The 23,964-nt window shown below is 37.3% G+C and overlaps 1 protein-coding gene across 3 annotated transcripts in view; it reads left to right on the top strand.

Moving 5' to 3' along the window:
• Positions 1-23,964, top strand: part of LOC109098066 (rho guanine nucleotide exchange factor TIAM1-like) — a 61,335-nt gene that overhangs the window by 10,611 nt on the left and 26,760 nt on the right. The window contains exons 1-3 of one of the 3 annotated variants that reach the window (XM_042732528.1): positions 1,541-1,767; positions 21,642-21,734; positions 22,851-23,793. In XM_042732528.1, the coding sequence (XP_042588462.1) occupies positions 22,861-23,793 (933 nt within the window). In that variant the 5' untranslated portion in view covers positions 1,541-1,767; positions 21,642-21,734; positions 22,851-22,860. Of the gene's footprint in view, positions 1-1,540; positions 1,768-21,641; positions 21,735-22,850; positions 23,794-23,964 lie in introns of those variants that run through there. The other 2 variants (XM_042732526.1, XM_042732527.1) reach the window with 2 other exon arrangements.

Genomic DNA, 23,964 nt, shown 5'->3' with positions numbered 1-23,964 from the left:
CGTAGGTTTTGTCATACTCACTGATCTGTGTGAAATGCTCTAAATCTGTCCCTCCCAATCATGAGAATCCTAGCCACATCTTAAGCCTGACACTTTACCAGAGTTACAACCAGCTTGATTACTCTGTGTTTGTCACTCTTTACTTGTCTCTAAGCCTGAGACCATGCAAGTGTGCATATCTGTGTGTGCATACCTATGTGGACATGTTTGTGTATGTGTAAATCTATATAGTAAACTAGTTTGTAACTTTAATATGCTTTTTTTCAATAGCATTCCTAACTTTGCATTCCTAGCCTCTCTCTGTACTGTCACACATCAGCATGAAGGGGTTGGTTCTGTGGCAACCTGTGAAGAAAACACTCAAGGAATGTGCATGCATGCATACACTTATGGTATCTGTTTAGTAGGTTTGTAAGCACTAGTTACTCATTGACCAGCGTTTACAGTGGGGTCTCTGAAATAATACTACTTTGTATAGTGGCAACTCTCAGCAGCTTGCCGTGGGTTAAATCCCTGATCTCCACAACTAGGATCAGTGCAGAGTTTCCCACGCCCCCCTCTCCCACTGATATACTAGCCAGAGGCGGATATGACCTGCAGCATTGCACAACATCTCTGTTTTCAGCCATAAATCCACAGAAAAACAAGGAAGTTTCTCTCTATAGGCCTGATCTGTAATGTGTGTTATGGATTTTGGACAGGCTAGACACCTTTAATTTTACACAAATGAAAATGAGATTTTGAGGAAGAGGTCCATTTGTTCAGTAGATTATATTGTTGTATATCTTAGTATTGATTGTTCAGTGCAGCATTGAAAATACATGTCTTTGTAAAATCTGACCATTAAACACACACACACACACACACACACACACACACACACAAACGAGCTGCACATTAGATGTGACATGGGAATATTTTGACTTTTTTTTCCACATCCAGCTTTCCCAAGCATCAGTACACACACACAAATTTTTTTTAAACCTTAAGCATTTATTTTATACTAAGCTGTAATGAAACAATATTTTATTTTCCATTTATTTTATTTTATTTTATTTTATTTATTTAACATAATGTGTGCTCTCATTATTACACTTTAAAATTTTATTATTAAAAAAAATTTAACCCCAAATATACCACAACATAACACATGTATGTATATTTTTAATTTTATTTTACATACATAATACCACAACTTTTTTTAACAGTAATTGCACTTTTTTATGCTTTATAGTAAAATAATAAAAATGCATGACATACCTGTATTATGTTGCGTTATTATTTGTGTATGTGCTTGTGTGGGTCTTGTGTACACAAGTATGTTATCTTAGGAGCTCACAGGCAAGCAATTTAAAAGGAAACGGGGTGTCTCAAAGCTTAGGGGCAAAGACCCGGGCTGCGTGCTGGCAGATACTGTTGATCCAGAGGAGGTGAAATGAGAGAGAGAAGGAGAGGGGGAAGAGCAAGGGGGGAGGTGAGAAGGAGAGGGGGAGGAGAGGCAAATGGAGAAATGGGGAGGGTTGTGCAAACGGGTGAGAAAGAGAGCGAGAGAGAGCACACACACCCCTTTCTGCGATCTCAGCGGACAGACTTATCCTCACAGTGTGTTGTGGAGTTGTGATAGACAAGAGACACAGAGACGTGCAGGATTACAGCCAGTACTTGGAGGAGACATTACCTGTATGAACTGAGTTAGAAGACATTCAAACTCCTGATGTTTGGATATTTTATTGAGGAACAAAAACGGACCTAGGATTTACGTCTGAGGTATGCCACACTGCCAACTGTATTTCCATGCTGTTTTACTGTCTCCAATTGCAAAATGTCTTTGCAATTGGACATTTATGTCTGTCTGTTGGACTTTCTCTGGGTCCCCTGGGACTGTGCTTGAGTGGACGGCTGACAGTGATAAATGCCACATTGCTTTTTTAATAAGGTTTACTTGCCATAGAGGCTTTAAAAGTCTGTCTTGTCTGCCTTTGTTGGACAATCAATATGCCGAGTGTATTTAAGTGTGTTTGTGGGTTTTGTTTTGAGAGGTCTCAAAAACAAACCGTTCTGTGGTCATAAAAACCCCTCATCTAGATAGAAATGCTTGTAAGCCAAGGAAGAGAATCCGTCAGGGTATTCTCTCTCACATGCTGCCTTTGTGTGTGCGTGTGAATTTTCTCACTGTACAGAGTAAATCTCCCAAGTTTGCTCTATATTTTTGCTGTTCTGTCACAAATTGTCTACAGTGTTAATATTTTTTTGTTAGTAGAAATCTTAAGTGAGAACATTCTTTTACAGAATATATTGTATTTGCAGTTCTGTCAACATATCTGTGTGTAAGTGTCTGTCTGAAATGTTTTGCAGCCTGGTTAAGTTCTTCTGTGTTACCTCATGAATAATGTGCCTCATTTAAAAGTTTTACTGTAAACCACCAGAGCAGCTCCAGGATAGTTCAGTGTGTGTTTTTGTGTAGGATTGTGTATGTGTGTGTGTGTATGTGTGGTCTACAGTTCTGTGGAATGTGATTCATTGTCATGAGATGACTGAAAAACAAACTGAGCTGGGAATCTGAGGAAAGATACAAAAGAAAACAGACAGCAAAGTGAAATACAAAAAGATAAAAGATGATATGCTGTATATAAATACCTAAAATGTGTTCAAGCAAGGTAAAGAGTCAATCCTGAAAGAAAGACCTAGATGCAGTGGACCACTAATATTTATACGGGTCTGTCTAGGCTCAGGGGGTCACTGTTGCAGGTCTCAGCTGTTCAGAGTCAGACAGAGATGGCACACGGGGTGCCAGATTCCTTGGTCTTCCATCAGTCTAGTGGCTTTATGAATTAATTACTGTAGAGTGCACTGTGGAGGAACTCAGACTGGCCAAACAAAGACTCCTGCAGACTTCAGTCTAGGAGCAAACACAGCAAACAATGAACCACACTCTTCCTACACCATCGTTTCACTGACGTCCCCCTCAGAAACAGCCTGGACAAAGACTACCTGTCTCCTTTAAGAGCTCATATCTGGACTTTATCATGTGCGTCTGTCTTGCTCCCATCTTGCATACACTGTTTAATCTATGGATTAGACTCAATAAACACACTCCTTCCTTTAAAAAGGGCTATCTCACAGTCAAATTGATTTCCGAGCCCAGTAGTTTGGGTCAATAAGTAGCAGACAGGATTGTTCCTCAAATACTAGGCATAAGAAATGTAAAAACCACATTAGCATGTAAAATACGGGAGATTCTTTGGGAATTGCAGACCTTGCGGTAGTTGCTGGTTATTCAAGTGAAATGGAACATGTGTGTTCAGGCAGTGTGTGTCAGTATCCATGTGCTTGTATTTTAAACACTTTCTTGGTCTGATACTGTATTTGTGTGTTTGTGTATGTATATGAAGGCTTAGGAAAGCAATCATGTTGTTCTGCTTTGCTCTGTAAGTGTGTTAAGTGGAACTAAGTAACAGAATGGCTTCACTGTGACCCTCAGGGCATTTCTTCCTTCTTCTGCCCCACTGAAGCAGAGGGCATTAGCGTGAAATGTGGGGGGTAGAGGAGCTATATGTGTGTGGGGGGTAGGAAATATGGTTTGAATGAGTCACAGCACTGCCACAGCATGTTTAAAGTATACATTAACGAAGCTAATGATTAGCTAGAGATGAGGAGATAAAGAGAGAAAGGCGAGGTTTGCTTTTCATAAAAAGTGTCTGAACGAAAAAAGGAGGGAGAGTGAGCACTACCATTTAAAAGTTTGAGTAAGATTTTTTTTTTTTTTTTTTTTTAGGAAAGTAAATACTCTTTTTATTTAGCAAGGAGGCATTAAATTAATCAAAAGTGGAAAACAACAAACAATGAAACTTTCAGCAAATAAAAAAAGACAATAGGGCCTTTCGCACCGCAGGAACCTTTTCATAGTACCAGAACTAATTGTGGAACTACCCACTTTTTGGAATTTTCGCACTGCTGGAACTGGGTGCGTTTTTATTACCAGACTGCCTTTTTCGAGAACCTAATTAGCTCCTACTCCATAGCAGGGTCTAACCAGCACAACTGGTACTACCCATGACGTAAGTATACATTGATTGGCCAAACGCGTACGAAAACGCCCTCACTCGCCATGATTTAAAATGCTGTGTAAACATACTGTAAACATTGTGTCAACTTATTTCGCAAGTTTGGAGAACAGCGATAGATGGATGGACGCTGAAGTGCAGGCACTTGTAGCAAATGTAGCACTGCCAGTTATCATTGGAGATTCTTAGTTCTCATTTCTGTTTTTTCAATCACTTTACGTATACATCGACATTCCATGTCCATTATTGTGAAACCAGTGAGACACAACAAAAACACCGCTCCGATCACAGCGTCCTCCATCCTCCTGTTGTTAATGTTTTTCTTTTTTGTTTCCATTGTTGAACGGCGCAAACAAATGACATTGCTGTCACTTCCTAGTACACACTGTCGGTGCGAATGCAACCCTTTAAATGGTACTGGGAAATTGTTCGCCCAAAATTGTCCCAGTACTTTAGTACTGTACATTTAGTTCTGGAACTAAAGCGGTGCGAAAGGCCGTATTAAGGCCACTTTGATTGGTTTTTGTCACACCTGCATTTGGTCTTTTTAAAATAGGTAGGACATTGTTTTGAGGTTTTTTTTTCAAGGCATTTTTCTCTAAACTTGTTACAGATACTATAAAGTAGTTTCACACTATTTTTTTCATGCTGCGATCAAACACACACAGTCATTGTTCTCACTGACAGCTCATGAATACATATAACCTAGAATCCAAATGACAGAAAGGATCAAACAAGAAATGCATAACCATTATGGATTATCTGTGACGTTGTGTCCTCTGTAAACCCATAAGGAATAGTCTGTATTGTATGAGATATTATAATCCTCATGTTAGACGTGTATGTGAGAGACCTGACAGATATTCCCCGTTGTCTCTTTCTAATGTCTGTTTCTTAATGCAGCGTGTCCTCCATTCATTCAGCGTGTCCTCCTCTTTCAATATTAGCACTTGACTGGTTATTTAAGCGTAGACCCACAGGAGGTGATGAGGAGGGGTAATGGGAGACTAAAAACATACATTTGTGGCTTTATTTCCCTAATTCTCTGTGTGTGTGGGCAGTGTAAACAAAACATTCACAGTGTTACAATATTTCCTATAAGGTCACAATATCTGACCTTTTACCTTTAACTTCTGTTAAAGGCATGAGAGCAATGGGACATTATTGAATGAAGTGGTGGGGGGGGGGTTTCTAAGTACTGTAATTTGTTTATAGATGCCTAAAGTTTGGGTGTGTGTGTAAATGGTCTTGCTGACATTTGTATGTCATGCTTTTTCATAATGATACAAGAGGCATCTCTTCTGGTCTAAATCCTGTAGAACCAGAAAAATGACATTTCTAACCCCAAGGCAGGAAGACTCTCGCACAAATGCACTGTTTCAGAAGTCCCATTCCATAAGGAAGTGATTCCTGCAAAGCAAAAAGAAAAACAAAGTGACGGTGCAAGTTTGGATATAGGAACTGGAAGTACGTGTATGTGCGTGTTTATACTCTAGTAAGGTGGTCTTTGTATGAGAGAGCGGGTTGCAGGAAGTCGTGAATGGACTGTTAACACCTAGATCAAGCATCTTTAAGTCAAACAACTATTTATTGAGGAAAATCCACAACCGTTTAACCATTTAAATTTACCTGTCACAACAAAGGCCTTGATCTGACACATTTCAGATCACTTTAATCTTCAAAGATCTTAGGACTGCAAGCCTGTTGAGACAGGCCACACAGCTGCAGGCAAACCACAGATTACTTACTCATTCACTTAACGACTTTAGTTAGACTATTGACAAGAATAATGTTTAAAAAAGAGATAGGGAGAAAAAAAAGAGGGGGGGGGGGTTGTTGGGAATTAACCATGTAAGCTTTTATGCTCAGGTAAATTTGTGTGAGTCTGAGAGTCTCAAAGAGAAGAGATACTCAGTTCTTGAAAGGACAGTTCACTCAAAAAAGAAAATTCTGTTATCATTTACTCATCCTCATGTTATTCCAAACCTGTATGACTTTCTTTCTTCTGGAGAGCACAAAGGAAGATCTCACCAAAAACTTACAGAAGACCACTTTTATGGTAGTTTTATTTTTCTAGCCAGTTTGGATCTTGACAGCTCTGGACTTCATTAACTTTTATTGTATTAAAAAGTGTTCCATGTAAATGATGACAGAATTTTTAGATGAACTATCCCTTTAATGCTGCTTAATCAATTTTGTTCCCATCTCTGTTTGTGACTAACATCCTTTCAGTCAAAGCACAAAAGAGACTCCCCTTCAGCACGGGTTATCAGGGAGAAAAGATTGGCTCTCTCAATATCCTCCACTGACCTGGAAGAGATCTGATCTCAGTCTGAAAGGAGAGACTGCTGTTGCATGCTGGTCTATTTTACTTTTCAAATTAGCTCTCTTTTAAGCAGAGACCTGAGTGTCTTCATTCTTGCCTTGTGGCATGCGGGTGCAGGTTTTGTTGAGCTTCTTCCGCTTGTCTGGCACAGAGGAGAGGTTGTGTGGATAGAAGCAGCCTCTTGCTTTCAGCAAAAGCTTTTTCTGTGATTCCAGCTTCATGCAGTACAAATGCACAGGCTGTGAAGCTTCAATGTGGCTTTTACATACAGCAGGGTCAGAGGATTACAATAATATAAAGTCACAAACTTGCTGCTTGGGGCATCGTGGTCCCATTCGAGAAAGATTACTCTTCATAGTGAGACACGTTTTCTCTTTGTTAGCTTGGTGGTGAAAGGATCCTCCAGGCAATGTGGCATTAAAAATATCACAGATGCAATCTCTGAATCCTGGCTTAAATATTTATTTTCAACTGCACTAGAACTATAATAATAATAACAAATTCTGTATATTCTCCTGTAGAATTGAATATTTCCCCCCATGATGTTCACTCATGATGTTAGTCAAAGTTGTTGAACCAAAAGTTAAGTGAACCAAAGTAGAAATAGTAGATTGTGACTCATTATCGCCTGCGGCATACCTCAAGGCTCTGTTTTGGGGCCTTTTTTGTTTTCTTTATATATGCTCCTTTGAGAGGATCTGTTGTTTAATCCTGGGACACACCAAGCCGACGATCATCCATCAGCCAACGTTGGGTCGCCGGTAAGGGTCTGTCGGGCTAGTTTGTTTGGCGTGTTCCACACATCGGCTTCTTATCAGGCTCAAGTCAGAAGAAGTTTTGAGGCAGTCGGTGCGTGTGATAACTGATTGGAGGTTCAGTTTAGCAAATGAGTTACTGTCCAAGAATTAAAGCAAAAGTGACAAAAACGAGCAAGTAAATGAAGACGGTACAGACAGAAGGCTGTTCTAATTTTTACGTGATCTTTTCCAAGCATCTAACATGCGAATATTTTAATAACATGAGACACTTAAAATGAAGAAAGTTTACAACATAACTGATATTCAAAATGGTAAGCAAGCAGTGCTTTGTTTACGTTACGTGTATCTGCATATATCTTGTAAATCCTTATTTTGGTTTCTCATTTTAAATGATGAATATATACTATTAGTATAGCTGGTGATATAGACAGTTGATTCCTCTCACACAGGTGCAGAATGCATGTGTCAGTTTGCAGTCGGCTGTAGTCTGTGCAGTATGTTCAAGCACGGCTTTTTGGTCTGATGCTGCCGATGACACTACACTGTTGGCTTTCGTCGCCGCTAGTTCTTTGAAGTCGGCTCGGTGTGTCCTGGCCTTTAGAAACCTAACATTGTATACTTTTGTTATGCAAACAATACTTCTACCTTACAATCTTTATTAAAACATTAAAAGTTGGGTGACTATGTTTTAGTTTATGCCATCTCTACTCTATACTGCATGGTCATTCATATGTAAATGTGGGCAGTCATATGTTAATGTTCTCCTAGATAGGGCATTAGTATCCTAGCAATATCTAAATGACTAATTTTTGTAAATAGTTTGTGTGGACTAGAAAGGGAAATTTGTGTTTTTAAATATTTTACAGTTGTACTTGATCCTATCAATACAAACTTATGTTTCATGAATTGCAGAATTTTGGCAGAATGAGCAGTCTTCTCATTAGCACTCTGGTAAAGTGTGTTCACTGCTGACGCACTTTGATGAGACACCTTCTGTGGGACATGACAGCCTGTTGAGGGGGAGAAAGTGAGATCTACAGTGTATATGGTTGGATATGTGAGTGTGAGTGGGTTTTGGCTGTGTGCTGGCAGGATGTGTGTGAGATGGAGGTCGTTTTTAAAGGACAGGTTGGTCAGCAGCAGTAAGTCTTGCTCTGAATTGAGCCTAAATAGTGTCTGGCACTGATGTGGTAATGGAGTATTGATCTGTAGTGGTTTGGCCGATGGTGTGCGTGTGCTTAAGGAATAGCTCTATTGTGTCTCTGTGGTAAAAGGCTGAGCCTCACTAGCATGCGCGCGCACACACACAGACACACAAAATATCATGATGAAGAGATAAGATTAATTGCCTTCCAACCGTATAGAAATCATTCAGCAATGAGATCTAGCTTTATTTCACCCATAACCACAAACCAGTATACGTTCATGGAGGGCATGGACCGTTCCTGTAAAGTTAGTTCCCCTTTTAAAAGAGAATGGAACAGTGTAGCAAAATTAACCTCATTTTCTATATATTACAATTAAACAATAAGAAAATACAATATAAGGTATAAAGAATAACTTTTTATTTATGTTATTTTGTTTGGTTTTATTTTGCTTTATATCATTTTATATCTACGGAGCCCCGAACATGGCATGCAGGAAAAAATAGTAGGCTAAATCATGCGCACGATTTACTAATTCGTTCCCTCAGTGTACTAAAACGTGCACATGATTACTATTGCGTTCCCTCGATTTACTATTTCGTTCACTCGATTTATAAATTGTGCGCACGATTTACTAATTTGTTCCCTCGATTTGCTAAATCATGTGCACGATTTAGCAAATCGAGGGAACGCAATAGTAAATCGAAGGGAACGCAATAGTAATTGTATGCACGTTTTAGTACATTGAGGGAACGAATTAGTAAATCGTGCGCACAATTTATTTATTTTTTCTTGCATGTCACGTGCGGGGCTCCGTATATATCTTTAATTTTATTGCAAAATTAAATCTAACCTTATGCAATTAACTAATATTTTGTGCTTTTGTTTTTTGTTTTGTTTTGTTTTGTTTTGTTTTGTTTTAATCAGATCTCTCTTGGCTTTATCCAAGAGTACTGGTTAGCCTCTGACTTTTAATTTGACTTTAAAATTAGAGAGATATAGATCAATTTAAAAAAGAAAGAAATGAATGAATAGTCGGAAAGCTATTCTTCTAAAAAGCTTTCATCTGTCTTTGCTTTTGTAGTTTGTCTGTCTGTCTTCTGTTTGAGTGTGACATTCCTGTCCTTTCAGGGCCCAAAGCTAAAGCTGAAGTCTTTCAACTCCCAGTCCCTGCCCTTTTTTCCTCTCCCTTCATTTCTTGAAGGAGCAATTTGTTTGTGAGGTTCTGCTTGTTGACGCAGGTGCAAAAAAATGAAGCTAGAGAATAAGAGAGTGGAAGAATGAGAGAATGACAGAACCCCGGCACTCAAGATTACCCCTCCTTTCCAAATGAAGTCTCTTAAGGTCCTAAAAGATGGCTTGAGGCATTATGAATACACTCATTTCCTCTCTCCAGACCTGTCAGGGCTTGTAGGTTGTTCTTATCAGCTGTGGAAGTTTCTGTCCATTGGTCTCAGGTGTGCTGAGGAAGGGCTGTAGAGCACTGGTGTGGTTTACAGTGCCTCCTCCACCCCTCTTTTTTTTTCCACTGGGGCTTCCTGCCAGACGAGAAGAGCTGTTGGCTTCGAGCCAAAGTCTTATCCTACCTCTCATTCATCGTCAGCAGCAGGAATCCCAAAGCTATGAGTGCTCGTTCTGGATGTGTTAACTGCCAGCATTAGTGACCATTCTCTCACACAACACTTGACACAAGATACCCATGTGTGCGCTGAGAATTTGTTCAGCCTGAGCTTGCCATGGTGCTACAGACTGGACAAAAAGAAAACTGTGATCTTTACAGCTCTTTCCACTCTGAGATATGACTTTGGTGTCTTGGCCTTGTAGTCAGCGAATGTCTAAATATGTTGCACTGTGGTGCTCATAGAGTAAATGCAGGTTTGAATCTGATCTTAGTACTCTCTCTGTAATAAAAAGCATCAACAGGTTTATTCAGACAATTTTTTTCCCCCGATGCATCTTTACACACCTTATGCATTTTTTGGATGTGGTAGAATTGTGAAAAATTAGAATGTTTTTATATATTGTAGTGAATCATTTTATTTTATTTTATTTTTTATTACAATGAACCAGTTTTGTTGTTTTGCTTTGTTTTTTGTTGTTTTGTATTTCATTACTTTACAAACTTTATTATTTATTTGACCTTTTTTATTTTATTTTAAATGTATTAATGTAATTTTGTAAAATTTTGGATCTTTTTTTACCTTATTTTTTTATCATGTTGCAATGAGAAATGTGAGAATCTGAGAAATGTGCATATGTCTCAACGATTGAATCTAAAGAATCTTTTTTATTTTTGTTATAATTAACCATTTTTGTTTTGTTGTTTTGTTTCATTTTGTTTTCTTAAATTTCCCATTATATGTTGCAAATTGTATTATTTATTTGACCTTTTTGATTTTATAATTTTATTTTAAATGTATTAAATATTTTATAATATTTTTAACCTTATTTTTTTATCATGTTGCAATGAGAAATTCGAGAATTTGAGAAATGTGCATCAGTCTCAATGATCGGATCTGAAGTAGTTTTTTTTTTCTTTTGTTAATAAGTATGACATATATGTAAAATCACGCATAAGTATCTGCAGCTGTGACCAAATCCACAATTTTCGCTCCCTCTTAATTTCCCATATAATAAATTATGGGAAATTCACTTTTATAGGAAATACTGATAGTCTAGCACAGCAAATATATATGCCTGTACAAAATGCCTTGGACTTTTATGATGTCTCATATGCCTCATGATTACTTTATTATATATATTAGAGTTGAAGAACAAATTTGGGCTTTTCCCATGATGACCTCAACATGCGTTTTAAAAGTTATCTCTTTCTATTTTGATATTTTAGCTTTGAATGAGAGAAGAGAACACAGCAGCATCCAGACATGCTCATCCACATTCATCCTTTTGTCTCTTGCCCTCTCAATTTCTCCCTCTCTCTCTCTTTCCCCCAGACTGGCACTCTTTGTTCAAGCGTGTCATTGGAAGTGTGTAAATCATGAGCCCTTCAGCCAAACATTTCTCCCCTCTGATCAGTGAGAGGACCCATCTGCAGTCCTCCTCCTCCTCCTCTTCTCTTCCTGCATGTCATCACTCCATTTTCCCCAGACAGAGGACACAAATTAGCCCCATTTACACTCCATTTCCCCCAACTTCACTGCCTCTAACCTGATAATGACTGGTGCATCTAGATGAATTAGGATGATGGCGATGAATTGTGTGCGGATGTGGAACATCAGGATATAGACATGAGTGTGACCATAATGATGAATCTCACACACACCTGAAAAAATAAAGCAAAATGCCATGAGAGGACATGCGTTACAGTGATTTCACTGTGGGTAAGCGGTGATGTTGTTAAGTGGAGGTAAAATCACTGTAACACATGGTCTCAAGTGGCTTGCTGCTTTGTAGAAAATTTCAGCACCTGCAAAAGGATTAAAAAAGACAGATGTTCTGTTTATACTGTTTACTGTTGCCAAGCAACATAGCAACTTGCATTAATGTGGAATGTGTGGTCAGGTGTATTAACATGCCTTTGAACAAGGCTCATTCAAACAGAATTTAGTAAATAACAGTCACTATATTCCCATCATATAGCATATAATAGAGGAGATTATAATAGAACAGAAAAACAAAAACTATAATTATAAAGTTCAATTAATAAAATAAAATAATAAAATAGAATAGATTTTTGATAAATAGACGTTTTGCATATGACTTTACTAAGACACTGGGCTATCAACACAAGTACAGACCAGAATTATGGACATATTGCTTTAAGAATATAATAGAATAGAAAAACAAAAGAATACATTTACATTTAAAATAAAAATACCTCAACACCTTTGTTTGAAAGTCACATTTAAAATGATAAAATAAAACGAAACAAAGCAAAATAAACTAACAATGAATTGCAATACATAAAAAAACCTATTGGATTCAAACCACATTCAAGTGGATAAGGAGTGAATTATGGACTTAGAATAGAATAGAATAGAATAGAATAGAAATACAAAATACTCTTAGAAATGTCTTAACACCTTTGTTTAAAAGTGACATTTATTTATATAGTGCTTTACACAAAATTGTTGCAAAGCAGCTTCACATTAATAAACAGGAAAATAACAACTCTAATGATATTCCAAACCCAAAAATCAAAAATAACACATTAATTACTCACCCTCATGTCGTTCTAAAACCGTAAGACCTTCGCCCATCTTCTGAACACAAATTAAGATATTTTTGATGAGTTCTGAGAGCTCTCTGACCCTCCATAGACAGCAATGTAATTACCACAATCAAGGTCCAGAAACGTAGCTAGGAGATCAGTAAAATGATTCATGTGACATCAGGGTTTAACCGTAATTTTAAGAAGCTACGAGAATACTTTTTGTATGCAAAGAAAACAAAAATAACCACTTTATTCAACAATTTGTCTCCTCCGCATCCCCCTATATCGCCATTTTGGAGAGTATCCACTGAACGTAAACCACATATGCTGTTCTGTGTCAGCTGCGCCACATGTTTCTACGTTGTTTATGCTTTGATTTGAATTAAACAAAAATAAATGCCCAAAATAAAAATACATTTAAAATAAAATAAAATAAAATAAAACAATGTATGAATATCTCAGCACTTTTGCTTGAAGGCTTTGCACATGACTTTTCACTAATGCACTGTCAACAAAAGCACAGATCAGAGAGATGAATGTGACTTCAGACATTGAGAGAAAGTGTTTTTGGGTCCCCCAGAGTCTATATGTGCTCCCCGCAGTCGGTCTCGGTTAGCTTATTTTACCGGCGTAATTCTGGAACAGCAGACTCTGTCTCCCCCTCAGAGAGGTTTAAATGGGTTGAATGAGAGCAGCAGACGAGATATGCTAAGCTCTGTGTTGGAGATGAGAAAGCCTTTGAGGAGCATACAGTATGGCCGCTGCACTTAGAAAGGGGTTTTTATGAGACACGATAGGCTCTCGATAGGGCTAGTCCTGATCCCACTTCATCCCCAGGTCAGCAGCCTTCTGAAAGAGAAAGATTTAAAAGGTCCCCCCTAAGGATTTTGAAAGAAACTCAGCCACAGATATACTATTATTTGATGTCAACCTGAGGTTTACATTTGTAGATTACAGTACACATGTGAACCAATCCCTGAACTTCTCTTTTTATTACAATACAGACTTTGTTTTTTATACACCTGATCCACTTCAACGTGATTTGAAATCTACATTCTTTTTAATTTAAAATTTTCATTTATTGAAAATTAATTTTTCTTTTCTTTTCTTTTCTTAACTACCTTTTTTTTTGTCAACCTGATGTCAAACGGATCAGCATGGGATGTCACTCTGGTGTATTATCAGTCTTTCCTCTTTGTTCTTTCATCATCACTCTATCATTAACACGTCTGAAAGGCAGAGATAACATGGTGTTCCAGGTCATGGTGCGTTATTGAACAAAAGAGAGGAAACCAGTCTGGTGGTCCCAGAGGAAGTCACAATCCTCCTCCACTCTGACTGGTGGCAGACAGATTATCTATGAAGTCACATTATAGATTAAAAGCTATGAACCAATTTACTTTTTTTATATCATTTTTAGCACTGACTCAAAACTCAGTGGAGGATGTTAAGTGTGACAAAATGAGTCACATTTTTATTTTTGGCCATATTTGTTCTTGTGCTCCTATAAAAGAAGCAATCGAATAATAACATTAATAATGATAACACCACATTAGAAACCAAGACGAACTGTCTGAGGTAGATGGGGGGTCAGACGCACTGGTGCATCAGCCTCTCATTACAGGTTCATTGAGCTCTGCGGAGCACAGACACGGTCAAGAGCCCAGGGACATGATGGAGGAGTCCTGTCACTTCATTTGGATTAATGGACAGTTCGTATCTCCTGTCCTTTGAAGGTGTTCAGAGCTAGTCCTATGGAAATGGTTACTGATGCTGTCATGCTGAAGGGTATACGATAGGACTTGCTTTTTTCTGTCATTGGAGAAACATTTAACTTTTTTTTTAGTTTTTGTAGTTTGACATCAATGATTGAGCTTTTGTAGGTTTTGAACTTTATAAGGATGTTGAATATTAGATGGGTGTTAAAATTGATATAAAAAGTTACATTTTGGGGACCTTTGTGACACTGTTATGGATAGGACAGAGGTGACAGGAAAGAATGAGGAGCAGAGGGGGGATGTGATGAGGAAATGACCCCGGGTCAGGAATACGGAAGTGCCACAATTCAATAGCACTGCATTCAAAATTGAATTTTTTTTTTTTTTTGCACAATCAGTGTACATATTCACTACTCTTCAGTTTTGTTTAGATTTATTTATTTATGTAATATAAGATAATATACTAAATATTATATTATATATTTAAATGGAAATATAATTTTCATTAAAACACCAAAAAAAAAAAAAAAATAAATGTAAGTATATTATCAATATATATATATATATATATTTTTAAATAAACATTTACATTTATTTTAAATTTAATATAATATAATGTAATATAATAGGTATGCAATATTGTATTGTATTATATTATTTTATATATTAATAAATGGGAATAACATTTGTAATTAAATATAGAAATATGTAGATAAATATAAATATATTATCAAGACGTGAACTTTAAAATTTTGCTATGATTTTTAAAATTATATTATATTATATTATATTATATTATATTATATTATATTATATTATATTATATTATATTATATTATATTAATGTTTCATTGTAATATATTTTTTAAATGAAAGTTTATATAAACTTGATCAAGACATGTTATTCAACACTATTTTCATGTTGCACTGATGTGAATATTTCTAGGTGCTCTTTTTTTCTCCCTCTTTCCTTGAAAAAGATGTTAATCTTTCCATCCTGGTGTGCATAAGGTTTCCATGCATTGATACAAGTATCAAAACTATGTGAACTATACTTCAGTACCTGATAAGCTTCTTATGAAGTCTCCTCTTTAAACTCTTCTTAACCCCTCTCACTGTCAGACTCTCTCTTGTTCTCTGTCACTCCTTTTTCTTTTCCATTATTCCTAAGGGTGTTTCATCATGGCTTTCAAGTCCCTCTCATCTCAAGCTAAGTTGCTCATTCCCTGTCAGGAATCCATGGAAAAATGTGTGAAATAGGGATAGTCGCCCGTGGGCAGGGTGGGTTTCTGGGTGCTCAGAATTTTGTGTATTGTTTAAAGAGACATGTGCCAATTAGCAGTGAATGTGGATGGACTATTAGAGGAATCTTAAATTGGTTTCCCAGGCACAAAGAAAAAGGTTTACACTATTACAGTGGGAATGGATTTATGGAGCTCCCGTGAAACACCCGAAGCACTGTTTGGAAAATGACCTGCTGGGTTTTCATCTCAAGTTCAGTTCAGCATGTTTTTTGTAAAATAGTTCTTAGATGAGTTGACTAAGCAGAATTACATTTGTTATGAACAGAAAACAAAGCAGAGGAGTGGAGAGGAAGAGAGAGAATGTGTTTCCCTTGTTCAAACAAAGGTGGTTAAGGGATAAAAGAGAAAGAATAAAATAAGTGCACCTATAGATCACACCACACAAAGGAAAAAGAAAAAAGATGTCAGGGCAGAGATAGAGGACTTAAGGGAAAGAGACATTATTATCTGATACCTGAGAACTTTGTGTGTGTGTGTGTGTGTGTGTGTGTGTGTGTGTGTGTGTGTGTGTGTGTGTGTGTGTGTGTGTGTGTGTGTGTGTGTGTGTGTGTGTGTGTGTGTGTTGTTGGGTGTTAGAGGGAAGTGTGTCTGGGTGGGGACTGTGTTAAAAGTGTCAAATATTTTGTGGCAGTTGTGGAAGGAACAAACAAGTTATTTCCTCTTCTATTGCTAGTCAGTCAGAAGAGACATGGTGATTGTAAATATAAACAAAACAAAGTGATTCATTTTTGTGATAGTGACATTCTATACTATTTATGTATTGATTCTACTCACGATTCCATAACAAAATTAAATAGAAAATGTGACCACAATATTCAGCAGAAACCTCTTTGGATTTCTGTAGAATTCAAGTATCAAATAACTGGTCATGATTTTCTCATAATCACATGCTGTTAGTGTTGCTGTCAGTTTAGTGTAGCTAGAGTTTGGTGAATATCTATACATAAGATAGGGTTAGTAAAATTCTAAAATGTTTTTGAAAGAAGTTTTCTCAACAAGGCTGAAATTATTTGATCAAAAATATCATAAATGTAATTATTTTAATTTTTTTATGTGATTACTCCAGTCTTCAGTGTCACATGATCCTTCAGAAATCATTCTAAAATGCTGACTTAATGATCAAGAAACATTTCTTATTATTATCAATGTTGAAAACAGTTGTGCTGCTTAATTTTTTTTTGTGGAAACAATTTTATATATATATTAGGGCTGTCAAATGATTAATCATGATTAATCACATCCAAAATAAAAGTTTTGTTTACATAATATATGTGTGTATACTGTGTATATTTATTATGTATATATAAATACACACACATGCATGTATATATTTAAGAAGAATATGTTAGTTTATATATTAAATATATTTATATATAATATAAAATATAAGAATATAAATATATAAATGTATATACATGTAAATATTTTCTAAATATATAATTTATGTGTGTGTATTTATATATACATAATAAATATACCCGGTGTACACATACACATAATGATGTAAACAAAACTTTTATTTTGGATGTGATTAATCGTGATTAATCATTTGACAGCCCTAATATATATATATATATATATATATAATATATAATATATATATATTATATATATATATTATATATATATATATTATATATATATATATATATATATATTATATATATATATATAATTGAACATAAACTTTTTTTTTTTTCAAAACTCTTTGATGAACATAAACTTGAAAAATAAATCTCTTGTCTATATATATATATATATATATATATATATATATATATATATATATATATATATATATATATACTTTAATGACACTTTTGATTAGAAAGAGCTGATTTGCAGAAATGAATCAAACTTTCACAAAAATATTGGATTATTTGCTTCTTTGGTTGCTACTGAGATGGTCTTTAGAAAACAAATGACTTAATAACATCTAGCATATTATCATAGCATAGCAAATAGCATATACAATATTCACAAAATCTGTTAATTTTATATCATCAAATCAAAATCAAATAGAATATATTGTACACATATGATACTATACGGGCCAACACTAGTATCTATGGGGTAATCAGTCAGCAGAGACAGACAAAGACAGTGTGGGCAGTGATTATTCTTGTGTCTTTGTCTGCGCTCTCTCAATTATACTAACAAGAGTAGATTGCGCACATGCAAAATTACAGATTCCATCTGAGGGAACAATGGAGCATTTCTAATCCAGTCTCTCCTGTGCTCACTCGCTCTCCCTGTCTGTCTGGGTGTGCAGTTAAAAGCCCCGCAGTCTTCCTCAACTCAGTGCAGCAGTGCTGGGCTTTGGGGAGATTTTAAACCTTGCTCTTTTGCCCCAGGCCTTAAAGACAAGCAGCAGAAACAAAAAGACTAAGTACTGGACTAATGGGAGCAGGTTTAGGGAACGAGAATAATGCATTTGTGTTTGCTTCCCCCTCACTTACAGCAGGCATCACTCATTGCTTTTCTTTGTCTAGTGAGCATCTTCTCTTCCAACATAAATGTCTAATAAGAAGCTCCCAGTATTTTTTTTATATTTATATTAGAATATCTGACTGAATTAAGTTGGCTGAGTTTATTTGAGGCTGCAATTTTGCCGTAGTTGTTCTCAAGCTGGCCTGTCTGCGCTTTAATAATTTATAATGCGATAAATGGAGACATTTCAGATGATTATACTTCAGTAATCATATATTTTGTGACTCGTCGCTCCACTTTTGAATTTTGTTTCAAAGAGTTTATTTGTTTCACACCCACTTATACTTTCCTACCATCTGTCCACTTAGTTTTGAGAGCTAGAGGAAGCTTACTGTGCGCTACTATAAACTGTTTTATTAGCTGCCATATTCCTCATAAAGGTTGGGAGTGTTTTGTGTCACCTGTAGGACTGTATTAGTGTGAAGTAGCTGGAGAAAGCTAAAGACTACCTAAAGAAAGTAAAGCTGTGATAACATGCTTTTTTAACAGTCGACTCGTGCTGGTGATCTATTCTATAGCTTCTCTTTCTTCTCAAACAAAAGAGTATCTGAGGGAAGAAAACAGGACGTTCGGAAGAGTCAGTCCGTTTCATTATTCCATTACAATGCACACCCTCCTCATGGTGTGTGTGTGTTTGTGTGTGTGTGTGTGCTTTAATAACGCAGCTCAGGCTAGCACATCCTTCACAGTGAGGGACGTGAAGTGGAGGAGGTGTCCTCCTAAGTGCCTGTGATTAAAGTTTCACAGTGAGACACTGCAAAGCCCAGCAGGCCATTCCACCACCACACACCCTTCCTCCATCCTCTCCACCTGCCTTCGCCCTGCAGGAGACGTCCTGCTCCGAGACAACAAAACATCTAGCGGATTCACACACAACAACAATACATATGAGCATCTTATCTCACGTTTTTGAGTTTTATGTAGTAATCATCACATTGTGTTTGTGCTAGTATAGAATCTATTGTCGTCATGCTGAGATTTATCACACATTATTACCGCTGAATCCCAGCATCTCATAGGTGAGGAGTAGGAGGGAGGGAGAGAGAGTGGGCAGCAGGTCATCCGGTTCATTCGCTGACTCACGTTTGCCGCTCTGCTCATCGGGATCACGGTTTCTCTCATCGATTTTCACTAACCTTTTGGTTATGACTGCACTGACATTTTAACTCTAGATCCCTGCTGAGATATTCCATCTGGAGTATGTTTTCAAAGCTGAAGATTTGATATTTAATGGAATCAGATCATATGGTAATAGATCTGTGTTTGATTAGCGCACATATGCTTGTATACCATCACAGCCCACATTAAAAGGACAAACAGACAGTGGAAAGGCAAGTCGGCGGCCATCATGAGCAGCTATTTCCATTTAAATACAGCTTTGATTTTCCAGAATGACTGAAATCAACAAAAAAATGCATGAAAGGTTGTATTTACAAGTTGAATGCACAAGAACGCCACCACAATGTCATAATTACATATTTTCTTTGAGCCTGAGTTTCCAAATTGGGGGCATTTCAGTGAGAAAATATAGCAGACACAATAGATGCAGCGTCTAAAGTTAGCTAAGTTGGATGTACAAATAATGACAGAATACATAACAGTTCTTTTTACAGCACCTTCATAAATTGAATAAAAACTAGTGCTGCAAAAAACGATTAATCGCGATTAATCGCATTCAAAATTAAAGTTTATGTTTAGGTACTATGTGTGTGTGTGTGTACTGTGTGTATTTATTATGTATTTATAAATACACACACGTACATGTGTATATTAATGAAAAATATTTTAATTTATATATAAAATATTTTTATTTATATATAATATAAATTATATACAAGTATAAATGTATACATACAAATATTTGTAAAAAAATATATTTATATGTGTGTGTATTTATATATATATACATAATAAATATACACAGTACTCACACATATAGTATTACATAAACAAAAACAAATACAAACAATTTCAATAACAACAACAAAAAAACATTTTACCAAAATAAATACATAAAAAAGCAAAAACATGCCTATTTCACACAATTTATTTATCATTCTATTTAAGTAGAGTTAAAAAAAAACTTGTTGTACATCGCCATCTTGCTCTGACCAAAGTGATTTATACACTCCTGACCTCATAATCACAGCTTCTCAACTCATAAATGCAAACTTCCCATGAGAATTTAATTGCACCCATATGCTTGCATTTCATCAAATGTGACCAAAAAAGGTGTCAAATTGTTCTTCTTTAGCTCAAATGTGGTTAAAAGTCTCCGTATACTGTCATGCTAGGAAAAGGGGAACAGTTTATGAGTAACAAAGCAGATATTGTGCAAGAAAGCATTTTTTGTAATATATATATTTTAAATAAGGCTGACAGGATGGCAGATTTACGTAATACATGCAACTCTAAGAATAGCACGAAATGGGAACTTATTGCAGCTTACTAAAGCTATTGCAAAACCCATTAACTTTCCTTCACTACTGAAGATGTTTTTTTCCACCACAGAGTTTCACATCACACTTAAATCGCTGATATAAAAGCTTAAATATCATGTGGAGGACAAATCTAATGGTAGTAGCATGAAGGATGGGGTATGGATCAGGAGGAAGAGCAGGGAGGCCAGAGCTGCGAAAACAAGTGAACTACAGCGAAAAAATGGGGTCAACTCTAGTTTATGTAACTCTACAGCAAGGTTAAGTAGACTGCAGTGCAGTACTGAGTTTTTCTACCGCTACACTCATGTACACAAACAAACATAAACACAACAGCCAGCTGTCGTCCTGAGGATAGAGATCGTCAGATGGGTCTCTATCTCTCACTTTATTGGCCTTAAGGTCTTGTTGACCCTTACTGCTGAAGCTGGATGTGATCCAGAGACATACACGCTGACCCCAACAAACACATGCACACATGCTTCTGTTACAAACACGGTTTGAATCACAAACCCTCTGGCAGTGAGTAAAAACTAGGTTTGTGTGGTTTTTATGCATGTAAACGTTGCTAGATTGTCGCCAAGGTGGTATGAGGTGGTCTTAGTCAAAAGAGCCCATCTCACGTTTCTAGATATGGCTTGAAAATGTCCTTCTATACAAGTTTAAATGGATCCAATGTGTTGTAATGACTGGAAATTCTTTCTCATCTTTTTCATTATTCTTTTCGTCTATTTCTCTCTCCTGCTTAGTGAAACTGTGACCGTGTCATTCTGAGGCTAATGTCTGAACCATCTTCTCATATTTATACCTGCTGCAGTATGGAGATGAGGCTTTCTCTCTGCTCTTCTCTCTGGATTAGAAGAAATTAGGTCAGCTTGGCATTGAAGAACGTATAACTGGGTTCAGCTTTAAGAATTCTGCTGGGTAGCCATAATTACTGTATTGTTGGCTTCTAAAGGAACCGAGACGAATCTCAGAAAATTCCTCCTCTTGTTCAGCAGGGAGGGTGTGAGAAGTATTGTTCTATAAATGTTGTGCATGTTTTTGTGACCACACCTTGGAACAGGTGAGCTGTCATGTTCTCATATGTGTCTTGTAATCCACCCTTTGCATACTTAGAAACTCAAAACCTTATTACAGTTCAACAGTTCAAACTATCCTTGTGTCTAGATTTAATCTTTCACTGTTCCTTTGTTTAAAATGTGTGTTATGTTTCTTTTCCAGGGAAAACTGCCTTAGGGCTGATCAGGACCATGAGGTCAATAAATAGGAACATAGCTATCTGGAAATGCATCTGATCCACTGGTTCCGCCTCAGGTACTACTGCCGATCTTATATACATGATGACATGTACTAACACAATGGAATCATGGTTTTGAGGCAGCTCAAAACCTAGTGAGCTACCTCACTGCCAACTGCAGCAATTGAGTTCATTACCATGTTGCTAAGTTAACGATATAATATTCTAAAAAGCACTCATAATTATTGGGCAAAATGGTGCAATTTAATTACTACTTTCAGTAACATAATTTGGATAAAACATAATTGAATCAAGTATTTAAGGTTATTTATAATCAGTCTTTCTCTCACCTAGCGTAGCATCTGGAATTTTATTTTTTCCCAAACTCATCACAATGGGAATTAGAGCGAGAACATTATGGGATTGGCTGTTATTGCTTGTGCAAACTAGGTATCATGAGCAATTATGAGGCTGGATGATTAACTCACCTTCTGGGACAGCCTTCATGTCGGGAGTGTGCAAATATCTCTCATGACTATTTTTTTTACATGCCAAAGTGATTTCATAAAAATAATTCGATAAACTGTACACAATGGATTTCTATAATGATTTCCTGTTTCTTTCTTAGGACTAATTTGTCTGAATTTTGCCCTAATTGAACCGTTCGAACAATTTCAAGAGGTTATAGCTGAGATATACGAATGGTGAACTATCTAATGGGGGTCATTGTAAAAATCCCCCTGTGTGAGTTCCCACCACAGGGGGTTGAGAGGTTTCACATCTCGCTCCTTCGCTCACTCTCTCGCTTTGTGTCTTTGTGTGCGTCAGAGATATTTCTGGCATTAGGCTCTGGTCACATGCTATTCAGCTCTCACTTTTAGAGATGGTGAGACTGATCATCTTTTATTGTTTCTTTGTCTTCCTGCACTGTAAAAACATTTACCCCCTTATATGGACTTACCAGGTATGTTGCTTTGCAGCTGCAATAAGTCTTTTATGGTCTCTAAAATAAAAAGCATCTCTGGAAGAATGTGTTGTTTGCTGGTCTATCCGGTTTGAGAGCCCCCAAACTTGCAAATCTATCTCTTAAATGCCACACAGGCATGTACAGACATCTTGCTAGTGATTGGTAGGTCTTCATCTGTATAGGCAGTGACATGTCCTATATCTAACCCATGTTGTGTCTTCCACAGACGTTAAACAATGGGAAACATAGAGAGCCAAAATGGAGACCAAGCCTACTATGGTGAGGGGCAGGGCCATCTATCACGAAAGCACATGACCCGATCACTTCGCATCTCTAACAAGCAGTCTCGACGATCGCGTCATGCCTCATCCAGCAAGGCTGAACACCGCAACTCTGAGACCAGCACAAAATCCAGCAGCACCCCTTCCATCCCACAATCCCTGAGTGAAAATGGCCTGGAACCCTTCAATGAGAAGAATGCTTTGGAGGGCTATGGAGGCACCATTTGGGGGGACCGGATGGCTACGAATTTGCGGCCGATGTCCTTCCACGACAACATGGGGGATCCCACCACCACGCCAGGCTCTGAAGACGGAGTGGAGGTGGACACAGTGGTGGCAGACAATTGTGATTATGAAGGACTTTTCACAGGTGAGGACACGTATCTTCAAAGGACCAGAGATGGTCCTCGGGAAGGTGGCAGCTTTAAGAAGAAGCGCTCCAAATCTGCTGACATTTGGAGAGAGGATTCCATGGAGTTTTCCTTGTCGGATCTAAGCCAAGAGCATCTGACAAGCACAGAGGAGATTTTAGGGACAAATGAGGATGAGGACAAAGGCTTCACCGCCTGTGGAGGACGCCGTCGCACCTCCAGCCCGCGGACACTCGAGACTCACTCAGGAGAGAGAGCCAACTCTTTAGATGAACTTTGCACACAGAGGCTACCTCCTCTTCGTGGCTCCCACCATCTTTACAATGGTCACAATCCCGAGAGGACGCAGGGTGGTGTAATGAACGGTGAGATCTTGTCTCCTGCGGAGGAGGAAGGGAACGGATATGGAGCATACACTCTTCCTTGTCGTCGTTCTCACTGCCTGTCGGAAGGACTGTCCAATCACCAGACTACCATCTGCTCACGTATGCAGGGACGGCGGGCACAAACAACACATGTGAGTTATGCCTCTGACTCATTTTCCAAATCATCTGAAAATAAAGACAGGCAATGATTTATCTGCAGTATTTCCAGATTATTATGAATCATGTTTTTGACCACTTTGCCTACTTCTGAGCTTCTCAACTTCTCTACTGTCGTCCATTTATTGTAGAACCTAGTTGGTAGT

Source organism: Cyprinus carpio, chromosome B10 (assembly GCF_018340385.1).
Source record: "Cyprinus carpio isolate SPL01 chromosome B10, ASM1834038v1, whole genome shotgun sequence".
Taxonomy (NCBI): Eukaryota; Metazoa; Chordata; class Actinopteri; order Cypriniformes; family Cyprinidae; genus Cyprinus; species Cyprinus carpio.
The sequence above is the reverse complement of the archived record's forward strand: the minus strand, read 5'-3'. Positions and strand labels throughout refer to the sequence as shown.